The 21,628-nt window shown below is 40.6% G+C and overlaps 1 protein-coding gene across 2 annotated transcripts in view; it reads right to left on the minus strand.

Moving 5' to 3' along the window:
• Window positions 1-200: 200 nt before the first annotated feature.
• The window catches only part of LOC121579467 (gamma-aminobutyric acid receptor subunit beta-4-like), a 47,166-nt gene continuing 25,738 nt past the window's right edge, over window positions 201-21,628 (minus strand). Inside the window, exons 3-10 of one of the 2 annotated variants that reach the window (XM_041894068.2) lie at window positions 20,673-20,740; window positions 16,513-16,733; window positions 8,372-8,454; window positions 6,139-6,276; window positions 4,737-4,889; window positions 4,086-4,342; window positions 3,332-3,421; window positions 201-2,974 (exon numbers count right to left, since the gene is read on the minus strand). In XM_041894068.2, coding sequence (XP_041750002.2) covers window positions 2,621-2,974; window positions 3,332-3,421; window positions 4,086-4,342; window positions 4,737-4,889; window positions 6,139-6,276; window positions 8,372-8,454; window positions 16,513-16,733; window positions 20,673-20,740 — 1,364 coding nt within the window. In that variant the 3' untranslated portion in view covers window positions 201-2,620. The remainder of the gene's footprint in view (window positions 2,975-3,331; window positions 3,422-4,085; window positions 4,343-4,736; window positions 4,890-6,138; window positions 6,277-8,371; window positions 8,455-16,512; window positions 16,734-20,672; window positions 20,741-21,628) is intronic. The other variant, XM_045224424.1, reaches the window with a different exon arrangement.

Below are 21,628 nucleotides of genomic sequence, written 5' to 3' on the forward strand. Positions count from 1 at the left end.
GCAAACTCTGGTTAATTTCTCTCAAATGTGTTGCAGAGACTAGCCGTCATTGGGCTCCCGAGTGGCGCCGTGGTCTAAGGCACTGCATCTCAGTGCTTGAGGCATCACTACAGACCCCCTGGTTCGATTCCAGGCTGTATCACAACCGGCCATCATTGGAATCCCATAGGGCGGCGCACAATTGGCCCAGCATTGTCTGGGTTTGGCCGGTGTAGGCTATTGTAAATAAGAATTTGTTCTTAACTGACTTGCCTAGTAAAATAAATAAATACATTGGTGGTGTAACATTGTAACTGGTGGCTACAGTATCCCAGATACAGTTCCATTTACAGTCAACTACAGGTAGAACATTGGAGTGGGATCCAACTTACTGGGGTGAAAAGCATCAGTCTCCAAGATCTCTACTATGCTCTCTGTCTGTCTCTCTCTTTCTGTCTCTCCTCTCTCTGCCCTGTGGTGCATCCTGTCCTGTGCTAGTCCTCCCTGGGGCCCGGGGTTCCCAGTTAGAGGTCAGTTTCCTTCCTGTCGTGTGCTGGCCGTTGGCGAGAGAAGCTCTTAGAACTTAGGGGAGCCCATCAGTGAGCTCTGAGGAGATTGGTCAGTAACTGTGATGCTCTCAACATTCTCTCCTCTCTTATCCTCTGGAATGTTCAAAGGACCCCATCTCTTTTTTTGGCTACCTCTGTTCCTGACCTGCGATTTTGCCTCCCTCTGTCATCCCATGCCATTTGATAACCATGCAAACCCAGTAGATTCAACAATGCTCTGGATGTTTCAATCACAACCATTCCTTAGCATGAATATTCGAATCCACTGCAATTCATTGCATTGTTGAATCAATGCAATACTAGTTTGAACACAGAGATAAATGGCAGTTTAAATGTATGAATGCATTTGCTCTTCTCTTCACTCTAGGCAGAACCAAATAACGAGAAACAAGGTCCTCCGTTAAAGGTACAGTGTGGATCAACATGGCATCAACTCTGAGTGATTAGTGAGTGGATCTGAGCAGATGGAATGCAGTGACTTTAAGAGCAAAACCCAAAAATAAGATTGGGATTCTAGGCCTTTTTAGTTGTCACTTCAGTTCATGGCTATATTTATCACGCATCTTATCTTGCCCCTAGAAACTTAAAACCTATTTTTTTTCCAATTCTGCTGATGTTTCTGATCTTTGGGATTTGATCCTCAGAGACATACCATTTGAAGGGAGGGTAGGTCTGCTGTGTTTCCAGAGCTAATGGGTGTGAGAGGTTGAGTTTTTTTCTTCTTCTTATCCCGCCCCCCACTACAACCGTTACTAAATAGTACATTTGAGTACACACCCATTAGAATTTAAGACAGGCACGTTTCATAGGAACTATAATATCAGTACCCCACATTCTCAGGGTGAAAACTGTTTTACAGTGAGAGAGTATTACATTCAACTACAGGTCAAACTATGGGCTAATATGTTGATTTCACTATCAAACAAATAAACAATGGCGATATCCCTTTTTTAATACACAATATTTTTTCTCACATTTTTATAGTGGAATAACATCAAATCGTTCACTGTAGGTATCGTTTCTTCCTTACAGAACACGAAGCTGGATTTGAGGCAATGAGTACTGTATCTACAGAGCATGTGAAGCACTAGGAGGAAGTTAAAGAAATTATATTAGCCAACTATGTCCATGAGGATACTGAATGACAAAATGTACAGTATATGTCTATTTTTCAAACAATCAAAATGAGTAATTCATACCTATGACTCTTTTTCTAATAATGCACTAACTAGAACATCTTTAAGTGACACTCTCCCAAAATCACAGTATTTTCAAGGCAAAATAATAATTACAATAATCATCATCTTTATAACCATAATGAAAATACCCCAAGGAACTGCACTAAAAACAAATATGAGTAGAGAAATGAAGAGAAGTTTGCACTGACTCTGAGCAGGAACGCAGTGGTCTAACATCCCATCCTGATGGCCCCCAAATGCAGACTAGCATTGTACCAGAGCTGATGTCCCATAAAGAGAACAATGTCACTCGAAAAAAGCCAAGGAACGACACATAATCCAAATAAGTTTGCTATACAGAGTAGAACCGGAGAATTCCGTGTATGTTATCCATGGGAGATGGGGGAAAAAAGCTGGATATTAGGGACTTGCCTCAGCCGATGCCTGAACACACGAGGCACCTGATTTGATGAGCTGCAGTAGAGGACGCCGATTACAGAGTATCAATAAAAAGCCAATGAGACTCTGAGACATCTCTTCTCTCAAGAGCTTTCGCTTTCTTTTTTAGCAAAAATATCATGCAGTCTTTAGTTCCAAAATCCCCCAAAGGGATCTGATGGTTGTTAGTTAGTTAGTTTGTTTCACAAGGAAAAGGAAACTCAAAGGCTTGAAATTATTCTTAAACATTCAAGTCATTCTAATAATACTATATACAGGAGAAAAGTCCTTCAGATTTACACACACACACGTGTATATATAAATATAATATATAGAAATATGCATATACATACTGTATGTATCAACTTGTATATGTGTATACATATTTTCCAACTGTATCAAAGCCAATGTAATGTGCTCTCAAAATATGGCCCATGATTCCTAGTGGGATGCACATCAATTCACATAGTACAACCAGTAGATTAGGTTGAAAAATCCAAACATGATGGGGAAAAGGACCCGGGACCATTTGTCAATGGTGCTGACATCTGCCAGGTTGGGGATTTTCAGCTTGAGCTTGGAGGAGCGCCGTCGTAGCCGACAGTTGGCCCTGCTGCGCATAGCGCTGCGGTCCAGTGAGTGGTGGCTGAAGCCGTCCCGGGGAGCCATGGGCTTCCTGAACTGGACCCCGGAGCTGTCGAATGACATCACCGAATTCCGGGAGTCACTGACGCTACTTCCCACATCTGACGGCATCACCTCGTTATTCATCTCCAGCGTGGTGAGCAGGATGTTCCCGTACGCGTCCACCTTGGAGGATAGAGGTGGGGAGAGAGAGAACGTCAGGGAGAAGCAGAACACAGTGACATTACCCCAAACTGTCCTACTAATACTCTACACCCACCCAGCGTTTCATTTCCATTTCCAATTTTCAAGCTAAAGCAAATGTAATGATGATGTGGAAGGCCATTTAATCTTTTCATGCCTCTTTAAAGAATTCTGAATTTATGCACTTTTCCCATTTTCTCCCTCATAGCTAGTGCCTTACGGTGCTTTTTCACTGAAAGTAAATTGACACAAATTAATTGCCATCACTCTATCAACCGTTTTATCAGACCTCTATTAGGCTGCAGTCCCACAGCTCACATGATTTCTAAATGCATGTACCCCAACTTTTCTTTGCTCCTCGAGGTACAGATTTCTTCTCTGTGTATATGACCTGAGGGTGTTGGTTTGAAACGGCGTGGCAATGGAGTCCTTGCAATGGAAAAAGAAAAATGAAGAGAACATTAAACGCCTATAAAACACTGACAATTAAGCACAATTTCTTAAAAATACAGAATGCATAAACATAAGGTTAACAAGAACAACTTTGCATAAGCATTGCATGTCATATTTCAGACACAGAGACAAGGGGCTTAATTCAGTCGGACCGTTTTAGCATTTTCCTTTGAATACTAATGTTTCTGGCTGCATACCCATTAAGATTTGTAAAATTTTAGACGGAAGTGGGTGAATGTTGCCAAAAATGCAACTCATAGGACACCACAGAGATAAGACTGAATCAAGCTCACAGTAAAAACATAGACAACAACCTGAGTGGAGAATGAGAATGTAGTTTTACACATCTCCAGAGTTAAATAAATAGCCACAGTATAAAATACTATGCTCATTCAAATCAAAGAGTCAGTGCTGGAGGAAAAGCAATGGAGGATGGTTGTTGGATGTGTCTGGTGGAGGTGGCATCTATATGCTTGTGAAAGTACTGTCTAATGACAAACTAACATAGGGGAATACGTGTTTTGGAGTCTTTGTGATTCTCTATAATAAAACAATGATTGTTTTACGCTAGGATTCTTTCATTGACATACGAGGGAGTGCGTAAAATCGGCAGAGAGAGAAGGCAGCTGAAGATGCAAACCTGTTCCCTCAGGCGCTTCTCTTCGTATCGCGGGCGCTCGTTGTTGGTTTTGTTCAGCCGCTCGTGGATTTTCTTCTGTTGCTGGGGGCCCCGGCCAAAGAACACGTAGTTTACGAAGGCATATTCAAGCAGGGCCAGGAACACAAACACAAAACAGCCCATGAGGTAGACATCGATGGCTTTCACATACGGGATCTTTGGGAGTGTCTCCCTAAGGTGGGTGTTAATGGTTGTCATGGTGAGCACCGTTGTAACACCTGGAATAAATACATTATTATTAGTAAAAAAAACAATCAATAGTCATCACCATCAAAGTAAGGTATTGGTCATCAGGAAGACCAACATGCAAGGTAATGATTTTGAGTGGGAAGTGTGTGCCTCTAAATGTTGTTTGACAAGTTGTTCCTGCTGGGTAGAGATTTGTTCAATGGAAAGTGCACATTATTAGTGGTTGTGAGGGCTCCTTTGTGTAAGTGGGAGTTGGCCACTAATCTGTTTATGACCATTCCCAATTGTGCTGTGTGTAGCATTTTGTACTGCAGCAGCAACATAAGTTACCTCAATGTTAGAGCAACCTACAAGACAACCTTACTCACTGTGTTCACTGGGAATACTCTGTGTTGTAACACTGCAGTGGAAGCGGAGTCTTACCAAGGGCCACCCGAGCTGCAGAGGCATCATAATTGATCCAGAAGGAGACCCAGGAGAGGATGGTGATCAGGATGGAGGGCATGTATGTCTGCAGGATGAAGTAGCCGATGTTCCTCTTAATCCTGAAACTCAGTGATAGCCTGGGATAGGAACCTTTCACAGAGAACAAGAGAGAAGGAGAGTGGATGGAGTGATGGAGCGGGGCAAAGGAAACACATCAGTGAAGAAAAGAAACGCTGGCGCAACATATGAGTTCCAAAGTCTGCACTTTGACAATGCGCAGGGTAGTCATTTCTCCATTTGTTCAGACGGAGCACTTAATTTCCCCAAAGCAATGGATTCCTTTCCAGGGACAAGTTCGATTCCAATTAAACATGGCAGAAAGTCGCAAACAAGGCAGATTTTTCCTCAACACCCCCATCTTAGCAGGCAGCTCCAGCGTCCCTGTGAGAATTGTCACGGAAAGCTGCTGTGCTTTTCTCTGTTTAGCACTTTCTCTGTCCTCTAAATAGCACCAAAAGGGGATTTAAAAAGGTCCGTAATTGGAGAGCACGTCTTCTCACTACTTAAGTGAGAAGGAGGAACCCACATGAGACTGTGATGAAGCTAGTGGGGTGAACCTATGGCGCTTAACATTTATGCATGTTGCAGAGAAAAATGCCAGCTCATTGTGATGAGATATTAATTGGTTGCATTGAATGTATTGATTATTCAAACAAGCTCAACAACAAGTTGTTAAAGAGAAATACATCTCAGGATATTCCCCTGTGGCTTTGACTTTCCCCTACTTCAGCTAGAGAGGAATGCTTACCACTATGGATGCATAGCTAATTCCATCAAGGGAGTTTGTATGGCCACTTTATCAAAACAAGAGAAAGGTGATAAGAGAGCCATGATGGTTTTAATTTAAATAGTAATCGACTGTGAGATGCACAGAGTGAGAAATGACCCTATCATCTCCCTGGTCCGGTAAATCTTTTAATTAATCAATATCCAGGCATACATATTTTATCCCTCCAGGTCCTTCCTGCTATACCTCATGAATCTAAATAAACGAGTGCATACACAAGGGCAAGACTACTTAAATCATGGCAACATTTTCTAAATTAACTCAAGTTAACTGTCACATAGAGATTACTCTAAATCTTCAGCAGGCCATCTTCTCAGAATTGTTAAGCAGCTAGTTAGAAGTGCTATTGGAATAACATTTATAACACAAAACAGTGACTGGAACTGGACTGACAATTTAACTCATCCTACAAGCAAGCCTACATTCTATCATTGTTAAGTTGAAAGATAACATGTACATATAGGACCATTCAAATGTATTTCTGATAATGTATTCTAATGGCATACTATACCCTTTGAGCACAGCTATGAGGTGTTGTAGTGGAGGCCTTACCTGTCGTAAACCTGACCTCCCTGGACACCAGGCGAAGCGCCACGATGGAGAACTGGGGAAGCTCCAGCTTGTCCACCCCCGTCACAGCATTGTCCCCTCCATGCCAGTAGAACACAATGTCGTCTGTGGTATACCCATCTGTCTCAGGTTATAGAGAATGGGTGAAGGGGATGAGAGGAGATTGAACAGGTTCAGTACTGGTAGAACCTCTCTCCTTAGACATTAGGGAAAGCCAAATAGACCAAAGCAGAGGAAAATAGGCCTTCATTCCATTGGTACTGTATAGAATATTGTCTAAGTTTATGTATGTCTTCCACTTAGCTAAACTGAACTGTATAAGAGCATGCATAATGACATGGCTAAGTTATGTCAGACAAACATGAATATTTATCACGTGTCAAGTCATGCTTCTGTTTATGATTCATGTTGACTCTACGGTGCTCCATCAAAATGCCAGTGGAATCAAAGCGAGAAGTCTGAGGTAGATTTATGTAGTGCAGTTCAGGCAATATGCTGCCTTACACATTCACCGTTAAACCTCATAGCAATTACATTTCCTGGATATAGGTTCCTTTACTGTATTTTACATTTAATTACCCCTCTTCTGCCCCCTGGCTGTGCCAACTCTCTGTCCATGGTTATACACCAGCCAGCACCGGAGCATCATTCATCCACTTTTAATATTTTTCAAAAGTTAGAGGTCTAGGAACTATGACTTTGTCCAATGAATTTGGCATGTTTTCATAAGTGGATGCTCCTTATTAATCTATGATATTGAACGGTTGTTAATGAATACTATCCCCCATGGCATTCTGCCTCCCCCAACATGTAGCAGGATATAGAATACTTTAATTTCACAGCATGTCCAGATTTCCTCCCTTATCGACATGTAGTGGAAAAATATGTTATTGAGGGTGTGGGGTTATGGATGTGGTAGGTCTATCCATAATTACACTTTATGTCTACTTAGGTAGGGCCAAGCCATGGACATGTTATGTTGCTTGGCTGTCACTAGTGGGAAAATCAATGACATGACATCATTGGTTTGGAGAGGAATACTGTAGCTGTGACTTCTCTGTATGCATTGCATGTTTCACATTTGCATATGTTAGGATGTAACAAACCTTTTTCGCTGTGGCTGTAAAATCAAGTGAATCGTGTTTTTGGGTTGATGAAAGATATCCATCCAACACCATGCCTCTATGCTGCTTTGCCATGAAAGGAGCATTGATGTTGTTATGACAGACAGGGCCCAACTGCCCGCTCAAGTTTCATTCAGTGGTCAATATGTAACGGCTTCTAATTGAAATACAAGCAAGCATTTAAAATTTAACCTGCTTCTGTCAATGCATTCATTGCCCTTTGAGTTAACGCATCTATAAGAAATGGCACTCAGAGTCAGAGATGCCAATAACGTTGGCCAGGATAGCTGCTTTAAATTATCCATAATGATCACTTCTGCTGACAGCAGGCCTCTGCAGACTGCACCCAGAACCACCTCAGTCAAAGATACATCAGCCCAGCCCAGCCCAGACCTAAACCACCCCAGAGTCAAAGACACATCAGAACCACCCCAGAGTCAAAGATACATCAGAACCACCCCAGAGTCAAAGATACATCAGAACCACCCAAAGATACATCAGAACCACCCCTGTGTCAAATATATATCAGAACTGCCCCAGAGTCAAAGATATATCAGAACCACCCGGGAGTCCAAGATACATCAGAACGACCCGGGAGTCAAATATATATCAGAACCACCTGGGAGTCCAAGATACATCAGAACCACCCGGGAGTCAAAGCTAGAGGGTGAAGTAAGACTGTATGGAGAATTTTGGCCGAAGGACTTGGGCTTCATCTTTCAGTAAGGATAATGCAAATGGTTAAATGTGAATATTGACAGAAACAACTTCAAATGCAAAAGGTTCCTTTTGTATTTTTCTTCTAGAGACATACAGTATGACAGGTCTAAAAGTTGACTTTTGCCTTAAATGTATAGAGAGACATGAGCTGAATTATAAAAAAAATACAATTATAAAAACCTGCCTGCAATCATGGGAAGTCCCTTGCTGTGTTTTTAAAACGCTGGGATATCCAGTGAAAATGGCAGGATGACATTTCTGCTGAGATGCTTGAGAAGAAGCCCAGGCAGGCAGTTGGGGGAGGGATGGGAGGTTACTTAGCTAGAGTGGAGAGGAATGGGGGAGAAGACGTTTATAATAAGTCCACCTACAGCTTTCGATTTCCAGGGTGCAGTTCTGTTCGTCGAGGGGGTACCTCCTCAAGTCCATCATGCAAGCTGCTGTGGTGGTTATTCTGGAAGAAATTGAGAGCAGAGACATACAGGGTGAGAGAAAAGGGAGGGTAGAGAGAACCGCTGTTACCTTGGTAACCTATAAGAAATCGTAGCTTAGCCTTCACTGCACAATGTGAATCTTTAATTGAGTAATGTTAGGCAGTTGTCTCGTGTTGTAAAAAAGGAAAAAAGGAAATGCAATCATTGGAGGCTAGTGTTGCATACAAACTGTCTGAGGTCGGATTTTTAGGAGCGAGGGATGAGAAGGGATGGGGGAAGAAGAGGAAGATACATTTAGATCCGTTTCTCATAATCTGGTCCACTGTTTGTGATCTTCCATAATAGCTGTGGTCAGCTCTTTATGAATTTTAAATGAATGAAATAGCAGAAAGTGAGGTTGTTGGGAATGTGTTCTGACTGAGGCAAGAGGATTCCAAACGGAGAGAGGTTGGAATAAAAAATGAATGTGTCTTAGTGAGCAGCATTTTAGTGCTCATATATAGGCCTCATGACAGCCCTGATCTATGTTGTGACTGCAACCTCACACACATCTGGAGCTGTTCGCTTCATATTTACAGTTCTACCTATAGAAACATTAAAACTTCAAACAAAACCATAGGTAAATCTTTAATGCTTAATGTAAACATCTAATTCATTCAAGCCCAAAAGCCATCAATCAAATGCAGAAAGTCAATTTACCAAGCTTGTTTTATTCCCTTGGGATACATTGAATCAGTTGAAAATTTAGTAAAATGTTAGGACCTGTGCATTGAGTATATGCTTTAATCTCACACTCAATTGTGATTGACTGCTATGTTTATACATGTTTCTGCCAGGTGTGTTTATGAGGGGTGCAAATTCATTATATTCCATTTCAATAAATCCAGAAACCCAGGAAAAGTGCACTGCTTACAGATTATTTGTGTGGGAGTCTATGGCATTGAACTGAGATATTAACTAGTGCAGCACATTTTAGTAATTACATTTGTGCTGTTAAATCATACTAGCTTTCGCCTACTTTCAGGTTTCTTGTGTAAATGAACTAGGGAGCTCACTGGTTTGCCTGAATGGGAAAACGAATTGAGTTTCAACTCATCACCCCTGTGTGTCAGATGTACCGCCACATTCATGGGGAGAGTTTGAAAGATAAACAATGTGTGTGTGTTAGGGGGCAGGACAGAGTGGTGGGGAAGTTTACCCTTTACAACAGCCTATTTTACATTTGGGATGCATCATTTAGGATGCCTGAGTCCATGCTGTCTTCCAGGTTGCTGGACAATTCAGCACATTGCAAGAGGTTCACAGTGTGCAGGCTAATACAAGCCACCACATCTACTGTCAAACACATGCACAGGTATTGGTGAAGTGTATAGAGTGCAATAGAAAAACAATGTGGAGTGTTAGCAGGGGCTACACAACCATGATGAAAACAGAACCCATTTCCATACAGTGAGTCACCATTTGGGATGATATACTTTTTGACTCCTTCTACTTTGGTGCGTTAGGACATAATGCTGTAGCAAAAGTACTCGAACTCTCCCGATTGCCCAACACAACCTCATTATTACTCCCCTCCGGCTTTATCATAGACCAAGGGCATTTCACTCTGCATTGCACATTGTTTTCTATCTCAAAACTTTACTGTACATGACTAATGTAAAGCAAAGCTGCAAAATGTTGGAGAAAGAAACAAAGCCTGTGTCCCCTGGGGTTCTGGAGGCTGTGTTGCTTTGAAAGGGCCCCAGGATGCACCTCTCCCCCAGCAGCCCGCAGTCCTCTGGGTGGGTCCCTGTGGGCACCTCACTGCAGACTCACTGTCTGGGCTGGTTCATTGATGAAACTGGGACATTGTGGTGATGAGGGATTAGGAGGGTGTTTTGTGGCTTTTTTCTGGGGCACAGAATTGTGGATGGGAAGTACGCCTCCTCCTCCTTCTCACCCCCCTTCCAGTAAAACAAATAAACAGAAATAAATGGTGCACTATATTTGTCTGTCTTGTGCAGTACTATGGTGACTGCTACATACAATAGTGACTGCTACATACACAGCAGTGACTGTTACATACAATAGTGATTGCTACATACAATAGTGACTGCTACATACAATAGTGACCGCTACATACAACACTGACTGCTGCATACAATGGTGACCGCTACATTCAATAGTGACTGCTACATACAATAGTGACTGCTACATACAATAGTGACTGCTACATACAATAGTGACTGCTACATACACAGCAGTGACTGCTACATACAATGGTGACCGCTACATACAATAGTGACTGCCACATACAATGGTGACTGCTACATACAATGGTGACTGCTACATACAATAGCGACTGCTACATAAAATGGTGACTGATACATACAATAGTGACTGCTACATACAATAGTGACTGCTACATACAATAGTGACATCTACATACAATGGTGACTGCTACATACAATAGTGACTGCTACATACAGTAGTGACTGCTACATACAATAGTGACTGCTACATACAATGGTGACTGCTACATACAATGGTGACTGCTTTATACAATAGTGACTGCTACATACAATAGTGACTGCTACATACAATGGTGACTGCTGCATTCATTCTGTTGCACAATCAAAACAATGTTGTGTCCCGTGTCATGCCTGCTGAAAACAATCCAGGCTTATACTGTAGGTTTTTTCTCATGTAAGAGAAGCTCACATGTCAATCAAATGAGCAGGAATACAAAATAAATATGTCTTCCCGTGAATGGTAAAGGGGTCATGGTCTTTAAGATAAGTCACAGAGGCATATTTGTTACAATCATGAATATATACTACAGGCAATCTGTACTCTACACAGGCATGACTTTGTCCTCACTTCATCCTTCCACCTTTTCACCAACTCCCTCTGGGTAGCAAGAGATGCTGCTACCCATTCCACCCCTCCTTCGCTCCTTCCCCTGCACCCACAGCTCATTCCACCAAGAGACATATTAAGTAAGTATTTTCCAGACCATTAGTTCCCCGTCTCACTTCCAAACATCGTCAAACTCTCATTAATACCACAGTCTGTCTGACAGATCCTAAAACATCTACCCCTCTGAGACAGACACCAAGATGTCCCTGTGTTTGGTGGGGTGGACTGGGGATGAGGGCCTAGTTGATATGAACAATCTCAGAGTGATTCAGTGAGGCAGTGTTAATAAAGTGTATGCTGACTGGCTGAAAAACCACCAAAGAATGGAAAAGAATGCCATTCTCTTGCAGACACTGATAATGCTATCATGATATCTCATGTCAATGAGCAAGGGCATGCGCAAAGTCCCCCATTCTTGAAAATAACACAATCCTTTTCCAGAGGCTTACCTAGCTATAACCTAAGCTATATTTAATCTTCCAGACAATAGGGACATGACAAGAGCAAAATGCCATCTCCACTAATTGTGGAGATGCTTTGAAACATAAAAAAATGGGATTGCCCTGTGGAACAAAGAAACAAACATCATTGGCCAAAGCACATCAGCATTATATAACCCAAAGAGCAGTGATTCTCTGTCTTGTCCTCTGAGGCCTCCATTCACCAGAGACACATGATGCTAAACAAATAAAGTTAATTCAAATGAATTGATTGAAAAGCACATACGTGTGTACCATATGTACATTTTACATTACATTTGAGTCATTTAGCAGACGCTCTTATCCAGAGCGACTTACAGTTAGTGCATACATTATTTTCATTACATACATTTTTCATACTGGTCCCCCGTGGAAACAGTCACTAAATTAGTTTTTGACAATTTTTCTGTGGAAATTGTTAAAAGTAGTCCTTGTACATACAGTACCAGTCAAAAGTGTGGACACACCTACTCATTCAATGGTTTGAGATTTTTGGTTCCAACCGCCGTGTCTTTGTGAGACGCAGAGTAGGTGAACGGATGATCTCTGCATGTGTAGTTCCCACCGTGAAGCATGGAGGAGGAGGTGTGATGGTGTGGGGGTGCTTTGCTGGTGACACTGTCTGTGATTTATTTAGAATTCAAGGCACACTTAACCAGCATGGCTACCACAGCATTCTGCAGCGATATGCCATCCCATCTGGTTTGCGCTTAGTGGGACTATCATTTGTTTTTCAACAGGACAATGACCCAAAACACACCTCCAGGCTGTGTAAGGGCTATTTGACCAAGAAGGAGAGTGATGGAGTGCTGCATCAGATGACCTGGCCTCCACAATCCCCCGACCTCAACCCAATTGAGATGGTTTGGGATGAGTTGGACCGCAGAGTGAAGGAAAAGCAGTCAACAAGTGCTCAGCATATGTGGGAACTCCTTCAAGACTGTTGGAAAAGCATTCCTCGTGAATCTGGTTGAGAGAATGCCAAGAGTGTGCAAAGCTGTCATCAAGGCAAAGGGTGGCTATTTGAAAAATCTCAAATATAAAATATATTTTGATTTGTTTAACACTTTTTTGGTTACTACATGATTCCATATGTGTTATTTCATAGTTTTGATGTCTTCACTATTATTGTACAATGTAGAAAATAGTAAAAATAAAGAAAAACCCTTGAATGAGTAGGTGTGTCCAAACTCTTTCCTGGTACTGTATATACAAGGACTCCTTTTAACAATTCCCACAGAAAAATTTTCAAAAATTAATTTAGTGGAAGAACTGTGCAGATGCAAACTTTGGTAACGGAATTATGGAAATATCTCCCTCAGGTTTTTATGCGACAACGTTTTCCAAAAACGTTAAATATCTGCTCGAACTAAGATTCAAAGATGTCTGCGGAAAGAATGGGTGTGTCAGCTATGACATGACACCTTGAGTTTGAAAAAATCTCTTTTAGTTATTGAACTACAGTAAGTGGATTTACACCCGGTAACGGAATTACGGTAATGGTTTACATCATGCGTCCCTGATCTGTACTACAAAGAAATGCATATTTATGGATTTGAATGTCATTCTCTTTATGTTTCACAATATGGACATCACAGCAGAGTGCAGTACAGTACAGTGCAGTAGAGTAGAGTAGAGTTCAGTACAGTAGAGTACAGAATCAGATATACTGTACACTACTCTACTATACTGTACTATACTCTACTTTTCTTTACTGTACTGTATAGGACTCTACTGTGCTCTACTCACTATATTGTACTGTACTATATTGTACTGTACTGTATTGTACTGCACTCTACTGTGCTCTTCTCACTGTACTATACTGGGCCCAGTTTCCCGATAGCGATGGAATTTAGGCTTACGAGTGTTTTAACGATGCATCTTTCTAACAATTGCTGAAGATGTAACATGTGTTTCCCAAAACCACGCAGAGAGACCAGTCGGTCGCTAAGTGTGTCGTTGGAGCATCAGCTTTCTCCATTCAACTCTTACCTTAACATTATAATTATTTCACAATACTGACGACAGATCAGCTCCTAGAGAGATATTACCACCTACGGCTGCAAATACTGAGGCGGCTAATTATAATGCTTACCCAATAAAAATGAAGTAAATCACAGATTTGGCACATCATTGCTCACATGTTAAGTTACACATCATGAAATATTTTGAAACAAATACAAGCAGCAAAATAGAACTCAATTGATTGAACATGAAATGTATTTCAATATGATTGAACTAGGCCTTTAGCCTACTGTATTCATATTTTAATGCAGTCATCTCAGTTTTCATTTGAAGCATTTTTTTATACGTTGCCTGTTTGTATCAATTGCACATTGGCAACTTTATATTTGTTGTAAACTTTGTTTTGAAGTTATCGGCAGTCACAGAGAGACGGATAAACCATGTGATTCTATGTTTAGCGGATATCTTCTGTGTTTAAGTGACGCGGGAGGGCAAAAAGCATCTAACAACACACTTCTACGAGTAGTCTGAGGCAGGCGTTAGATAACAAGCGTTTTCAAGTGAAGGTGCTTGGGGTCATTGTCTTATTGGAAGATACATTTGCGGCCAAGTTTCAGCCTCCTGGCAGAGGCAACCAGTTTTTTGGCTAAAAAGTCATGGTACTGGGTAAAGTTCATGATGCCGTTGACCTTAACAAGAGCCCCATGACCAGTAGAAGCAAAATAGCCCCATAACATCAAAGATCCACCACCATATTTGACCGTAGGTATGAGGTACTTTTCTGCATATGCTTCCGTTTTCAACGCCAAACCCACCACTGGTGTACCTGGCCAAACAGCTCTATTTATGTCATCTGACCAATGCACCAGTTCCAATCCAAGTGCCAATGGCGTTTAGCAAACTCCAGGCATTTACATTTGTTGGATGACCTGAAAATAGAGCTCTTTGGCAATGCACACCAGTGGTAGGTTAGGCGTTGAAAGAAAGAAGCTTATGCAGACAAACTTGGCCGCAAGTGGATCTTCCAGCAAGACAATGACACCAAGCACACATCAAAATCCACAAAGAAATTGTTAATTTAGCACAAAATCAATATTTTGCAATGGCCATCTCAGTCTCCGAACTTGAACCCCATTGAAAACCTGTGGTTTGAATTGAACAGGACAGTCCATTGGCAAAGGACAAAGGATATTAAGGATCTGGAAAGATTATGTATGGAGGAATTGTCTAAGATCCCTCCCAATGTGTCTTCCAATCTCATAAAACATTAGAAAAAGGTGCCGTTATGCTCGTAAGGTGTGGTACTGAAAGGTATATTAAACAGAGGTGTCAATCATTTTGCCCTGTACTATTTTTTGGAGAAACAAAAGTATTACTTACTAAACAAAATCTCTTTCTCTGAGCAATTGTATTAGTATAAAATAATATAATTCTCTTTTTTTTTTAGCATACAATATGGCTCAGTATTTGTATTATTTATTTTACAGTCTTTTTTGCTCCTCTTTATCAAGAGTGCCAATACTTTTGGACCTGACTGTACACTGAGTGGACAAAACATTAGGAACACCTCCTTCTTCCATGACATAAACTGACCAGGTGAATCCAGGTGAAAGCTATGATCCCTTATTGATGTCACTTGTTAAATCCACTTCAATCAGTGTAGATGAAGGGGAGGAGACAGGTTAAATAAGGATTTTTAAGCCTTGAGACAGTTGAAACATGGATTGCGTATATGTGTCATTCAGAGGGTGAATGGGCAAGTCAAAATATTTAAGTGCCTTTGAACGGGGTATGGTATTAGGTGCCAGGCACACCAGAACTGCAAAGCTGCTGGGTTTTTCACGCTCAACAGTTTCCCATATGTATCAAGAATGGTCCTCCACCCAAAGGACATCCAGCCAACTTGACACAACTGTAGGAAGCATTGGATTCAACATGGGCCAGCATCCCTTGTAGAGTCCATGCCCTGACGAATTGAGGCTGTTCTGGGGGGGGTATACTCAGTGTACATGTCAGGTAATTGTCAAGGTAGGCTATAACTACTTACAACTGAATCATGAATTGAAGCATCAGTTGTCAGAGCACCTTACCGATCACTGCACCTGTACACAGCCCATCTGAAATTAGCACACCCAACTACCTCATCCCTATATTGTTATTTATTTTGCTCTTTTGCACCCCAGTATCTCTATTTGCACATAATCTCTTGCACATCTAGCATTCCAGTGTTAATACTAATTGTAATTATTTTGCACTATAGCCTATTTATTGCCTTACCTCCATAACTTGCTACATTTGCACACACTGTATATATATTTTCTGTTGTATTTTTTGACTTTATGTTTTTTTACCCCATATGTAACTCTGTGTTGTTGTTTTTATCGCACTGCTTTGCTTTATCTTGGCCAGGTCGCAGTTGTAAATGAGAACTTGTTCTCAACTGGCTTACCTGGTTAAATAAAGGTGAAATAAAATAAAAAATAAAAAAAAATCCTGTCATCAGAAATTAAGCAAAATCATTTAAGTTAGTCGTGCTTTCATCAGGGATTCTCTGGACTCATGTTTTTTTTCATGGAAGTAAGGAAAGCAAAAAGGTGGGAGGGCCCTGATACTATTTAGACACAGACCTAGTTTCTCCCATGCCTCACTGCTCTCAAGGTCTCTTCCAGTCCTGTCTGACAGGCCAGGCTTTAACCAGTTTAGTTACAGTAGAATTCCAATGAAAGTTAGCTTTACCTGAGCCCATATAACACGGTGCCATCAGGATGCAGTCGAATCATACGGTTCTTCACTGTCACGCCATGCAGGAAGGACTTCTTGTCGTTGAGGAAGTAGGTGTCTGGGAGCCACAGCTGGTCCGCCACGCGGTTATCCAGAGTCAGGTTGAGGGGCAGCTCAGCGTATGCCAACCGCTTGTCTCGCCAACTTTGCTGGAAATACATTGTGATGGTGTAATCCTGTGGAAAAAGGGGAAACAGCACTGTGAGATTGAAAATAACTAGTTGCTACACTCTTAGAAAAAAAGGTGCTATCTAGAACCTAAAAGGGTTCTTTGGCTGTCCCCATGGGAGAACCTTTCGAAGAACCTTTCCAGGTAGAACCCTTTTGGGTTCCATGTAGGTTCTCCAAAGGGTTCTCCTATGGGGACAGCCAAATAACCCTTTTGGAACCTTTTTTTCTAAGAGTGTATGCATTAACAAAAGCTTCAACTATAGGAAGTATAAGTTACCCCTACTGTACTTGCCCTATCCTACACCATGCACATACTACCTAATGTGCATAAATGTATGCACATCTAAATGTATCATCATAATCATTATGTGCAGAGTATATCAGAAAGCATTAACAGTGATTTTCTGGGATACAGTGGAAACATAATGAAAATGAGAGACTTATAAGGAAGTGATTTAAAGGCCAAGTTAAGTTTAATACTTCCTCCGATGACAGTACAGTATTTCTGCATTTCGCATGATAAATGCTGCCAATTATTCTGAAAACCTCAGTGTCCCGAAATCTCAATATAATGATCTTAAAACATAATATACATCACATTTTATAAGTGGACTGAGATCTAATCTTAGTGGTTATTCAGCTGGACATAAAATGACCTACATTCTCACAGTCTTACCCTATGAGAAGAATATTCCATATTTTCCAAAAAAATATATATTTGCGGCATCGTGAAAAAATTGAATGAAATGATATACTAACACAAAGTAATTTTGTTCTACATGGCTTTCGTCTGATTGCAAAAAATAAAAGTGAAATGATGTGGTTTTCTTTTGCTATGACTATGTTGGCTGACTGACAAAATACAAAAATGAACAGCTAAAATAGACGAGTTATGGCGTTAGACATAACAGACATGTTGAGATTATCAAGCGTTTTCCAAGTTGACAATAAGCAGGTTTCCATCCAACCTTTTTATGCGAGTAAAGTACGTCAGGAAAAAAATTGCATGATAGGCCTTTATCGGTAAACTTTCCAAATGTCGACAAAACTAAATACGCTAGCCTGTAAAATGAATTATGCAAGAAATGTCGGTGGAAATGCTTTTAACGGGCAAATATTGATATAATAACCATCATATCGAAGTAAACTTGGAGTCACGCGATGACATGTAGTGTGGTCCTCCCACTATGACTTGTCGGGAAAGCATGCAGTTTATTAGGCTACAGATAAAATAGGTTATGATGAACTTGATGCTCCTTTCCAATAAACATTGAGGGTCTTATTCTGGTGACATGATCATCGATGCTTGGATGCCGTTTGACAAATACAAATAATCTCGCTCTTTTGTCCATAATAATCTCATCATGTAGGCTATACCCGCACTGTATCTGTGAGCTGTTGGCTAGAGTGCACGTGCCAATTCCAGGGTTGGCACACTCGCTATATAACGCAACATTTTTTGTGAGAAAACCATCAGTAGAGTTGAAAATCCGCAACAAGTCAATTTGACGCAAACACATCTCTGGTGGGAAAATGCGCATATTGTTTTAATGTGGATGTTTTAATATTATGTCTCCAATTGATATCTGTCTCCCAATGGATGGAAACCAAGCTAGTCATATTGTTTTGTGTCTGTCTTTGTTCACAGGAACTTTTTTCAACCTTTTCAGCCTTGCACCTGATGCTACCTTCTCAAATGTCCAGGGAAACAAAAATAACATAAAACATAAGATAAAACTTGCTGTGTCTTCAAAAACACCAGAGTACAAAATAAATCTCTGAAATAACTTCAAAATGAATATATCAAAGCGCCTCACGTGCTTGCTCTTAAAAATAAAGAAAACTGCATTATACATGAGTGACTACCTCTAACAAATTAAAAATAAAATCTGCTATTGCTTGAAACTGGATACAAATCCTCTAGTGATTCCAAATGGCAATATTGCAGGGAGAACAAATCCAAAACAAAATAACAAAGCTCCTCTGGCTTGTGGGGAGAGTGAACTCTTGAGTGTGACTGTGCCACATTAAATAAAATAAAATACAAGGGAGAACAGAGCGACAGAATGATGTCATTGCAGACACACCAGCCATATTGTCTTCTTTAAAGATGCACAAGACTGAGCCTGATTTCTCACCGCCCTCTAATAAAAACAAGTTAAATATGTAATATAATCAAGCAAAACAGATGCCCAACATGTCTATGGTTATCCAACGTTTGCAAGAGCAAATATGACTGATTAAAATGGTATTGCATGGCAAATACACTGAACAAAAATATAACACCTGAAACACACCATATGTGGAGGTCATACAGTGCCTTCAGAAAGTATTCATACCCCTTGACTTATTCCACATTTTGTTGTGTTAAAGCCTGAATTCAACATTTATAAAATATATATTTTTTAACACCCATCTACACACAAGAAGTGAAAACATGTCTTTAGATTTTTTTGCAAATTGATTGAAGATGAAGTACAGAAATATCTTGTTTAAATAAGTAATCACACCCCTGAGTCAATACTATACTGAACAAAAATATAAACAGCTCAGCTGGTAGAGCACGGCGCTTGTAACGCCAAGGTAGTGGGTTCGATCCCCGGGACCACCCATACACAAAAATGTATGCACGCATGACTGTAAGTCGCTTTGGATAAAAGCGTCTGCTAAATGGCATATTATTATATTATATATTATATAAACACAACATGTAAAGTGTTGGTCCCATGTTTCATGAGCTGAAATAAAATATACCAAACATTTTCCATACTCACAAAAAGCTTATTTCTCTCAAATTGTGTGTACAAATGTGTTTACATCCCTGTTAGTGAGCATTTCTCCTTTGCCAATATAATCTATCCACCTGACAGGTGTGGCATATCAAGAAGCTGATTAAACAGCTCGATAATTACACAGGTGCACCTTGTGCTGGGGACAATAAAAGGCCACTCTAAAATGTGCAGTTTTGTCACACAACAAGTTTTGAGGGAGCTTGCATCTGGCATGCTGACTGCAGGAACACCACAGCTGTTGCCAGAGAATTGAATGTTCCTTTCTCTACCTAAAGCCACCTCCAACGTCGTTTTAGAGAATTTGGCAGTACGTCCAACAGGCCTCACAACCGCAGACCACGTGTATGGCATTGTGTGGGCGAGCGGTTTACTGATGTCAACCTTGTGAACAGAGTGCCCCATGGTGGCGGTGGGGTTATGGTATGGGCAGGCATAAGCTACGGACAATGAACACAATTGTATTTTATTGATGGCACTTTGAATGCACAGAGATACCGTGATGAGATCCTGAGGCCAATTGTCGTGTCATTCATCCGCCGCCATCACCTCATGTTTCAGAATGGTAATGCACGGCCCCATGTTGCAAGGATCTGTACACAATTCCTGGAAGCTGAAAATGTCCCAGTTCTTCCATGGCCTGCATACTCACCAGACATGTTACTCATTGAGCATGTTTGGGATGCTCTGGATTGACCTGTACGACAGTGTGTTCCAGTTCCCCCCAATATCCAGCAACTTCGCACAGCCATTGAAGAGGAGTGGGACAACATTCCACAGGCCACAGTCACACCAGATACTGACTGGTTTTCTGATCCATGCCCCTACCTTTCTTTTAAGGTATCTGTGACCAACAGATGCATATCTGTATTCCCAGCAATATGAAATCCATAGATTAGGGCCTAATGAGTTTATTTCAAATGACTGATTTCCTTATATGAACTGTAACTCAGTAAAATCTTTTAAATTGTTGCATGTTGCATTGATATTTTTGTTCAGTATAGTTAAATGAAGCTAATTAAATTATCAAAATGGTGTTTTATAAAATGGGTGCTTCATGCTTTAACCACGAACCCTAATAAATAAAAACGGACACATTGAGTGGATGTACTATATGGACAGTGCTACTGTAAGAGAAGGTGTTTTGTAACTCACCATGTTCACTTCTGAGATGGAGTCAATGCTAGCGATGTTGATGCTCATTCCTACGATGACTGGGGCACCTGAGGGAACACAAGAGCCGGTACAGTCACACATCAAATTCACACGATTATTCACACTGGGCCAAAAATACACTTCTAACATATCATAGGACAACACGTATACACATTATAATGTACTTTATTTGCAAAAGTAGAATGCAATAAGCAAGGAATGTTTTTTCTATTTGGTTAAAAATATATATTTTATGAGATTATTCTGTATAATGAAAAGCGCTTTACAAATGTAATCAATTATTATTATTATTATTAATGTTAAGATAAGAAAATAATCAAATTATCTTTACATGCTGGATTATCTCAATAATGATCATGATGTTACTGTATATACCATGATATAACTATTTTCTTTAGATGCATTACGCATGAGACTGGACCTGGACATTTCTGATGTGGGAGAGTGAATCAGACATTCTTGGGAAAACTGTCATAAATGTGTCACTGTGGGAACAAGCCTCATACGAGCAGGAGGAGACCACTGATGGTAGCGAGATAGGCGTGAAGAAAACAGACCAGCATTACTTAAACCCTTTGACCTTTATCATACAGCATGTGGAAAGTGACCAAAAAGGTCTGCAGACTTTAAAGTAAGAACATATTGGTGGAACAAAAAGACTCAAAAATGTAGAGGATGATGAATAGTCAAATCCAATTTTTTGGAGGTTAGAGCAGTGCCTCGCTTTATTAGGATCACTGTGTTTAAACAGCCATATAAAATCTGACTAAATCTTTCTTTAATCTTCATAAAATTGTAATCCATATGAGATTCAGGTACATCGTGCTAATTTCACGGTCAATATTCTTGCCCCGAAATCACGTAATCTTTGATTATCTCATCCTACTGCTTTCTCCTTACAAGAAACGTAAACATTGAAAAGAAAAGGATGTAAA

Source organism: Coregonus clupeaformis, chromosome 13 (assembly GCF_020615455.1).
Source record: "Coregonus clupeaformis isolate EN_2021a chromosome 13, ASM2061545v1, whole genome shotgun sequence".
In the NCBI taxonomy this organism is placed as follows: domain Eukaryota; kingdom Metazoa; phylum Chordata; class Actinopteri; order Salmoniformes; family Salmonidae; genus Coregonus; species Coregonus clupeaformis.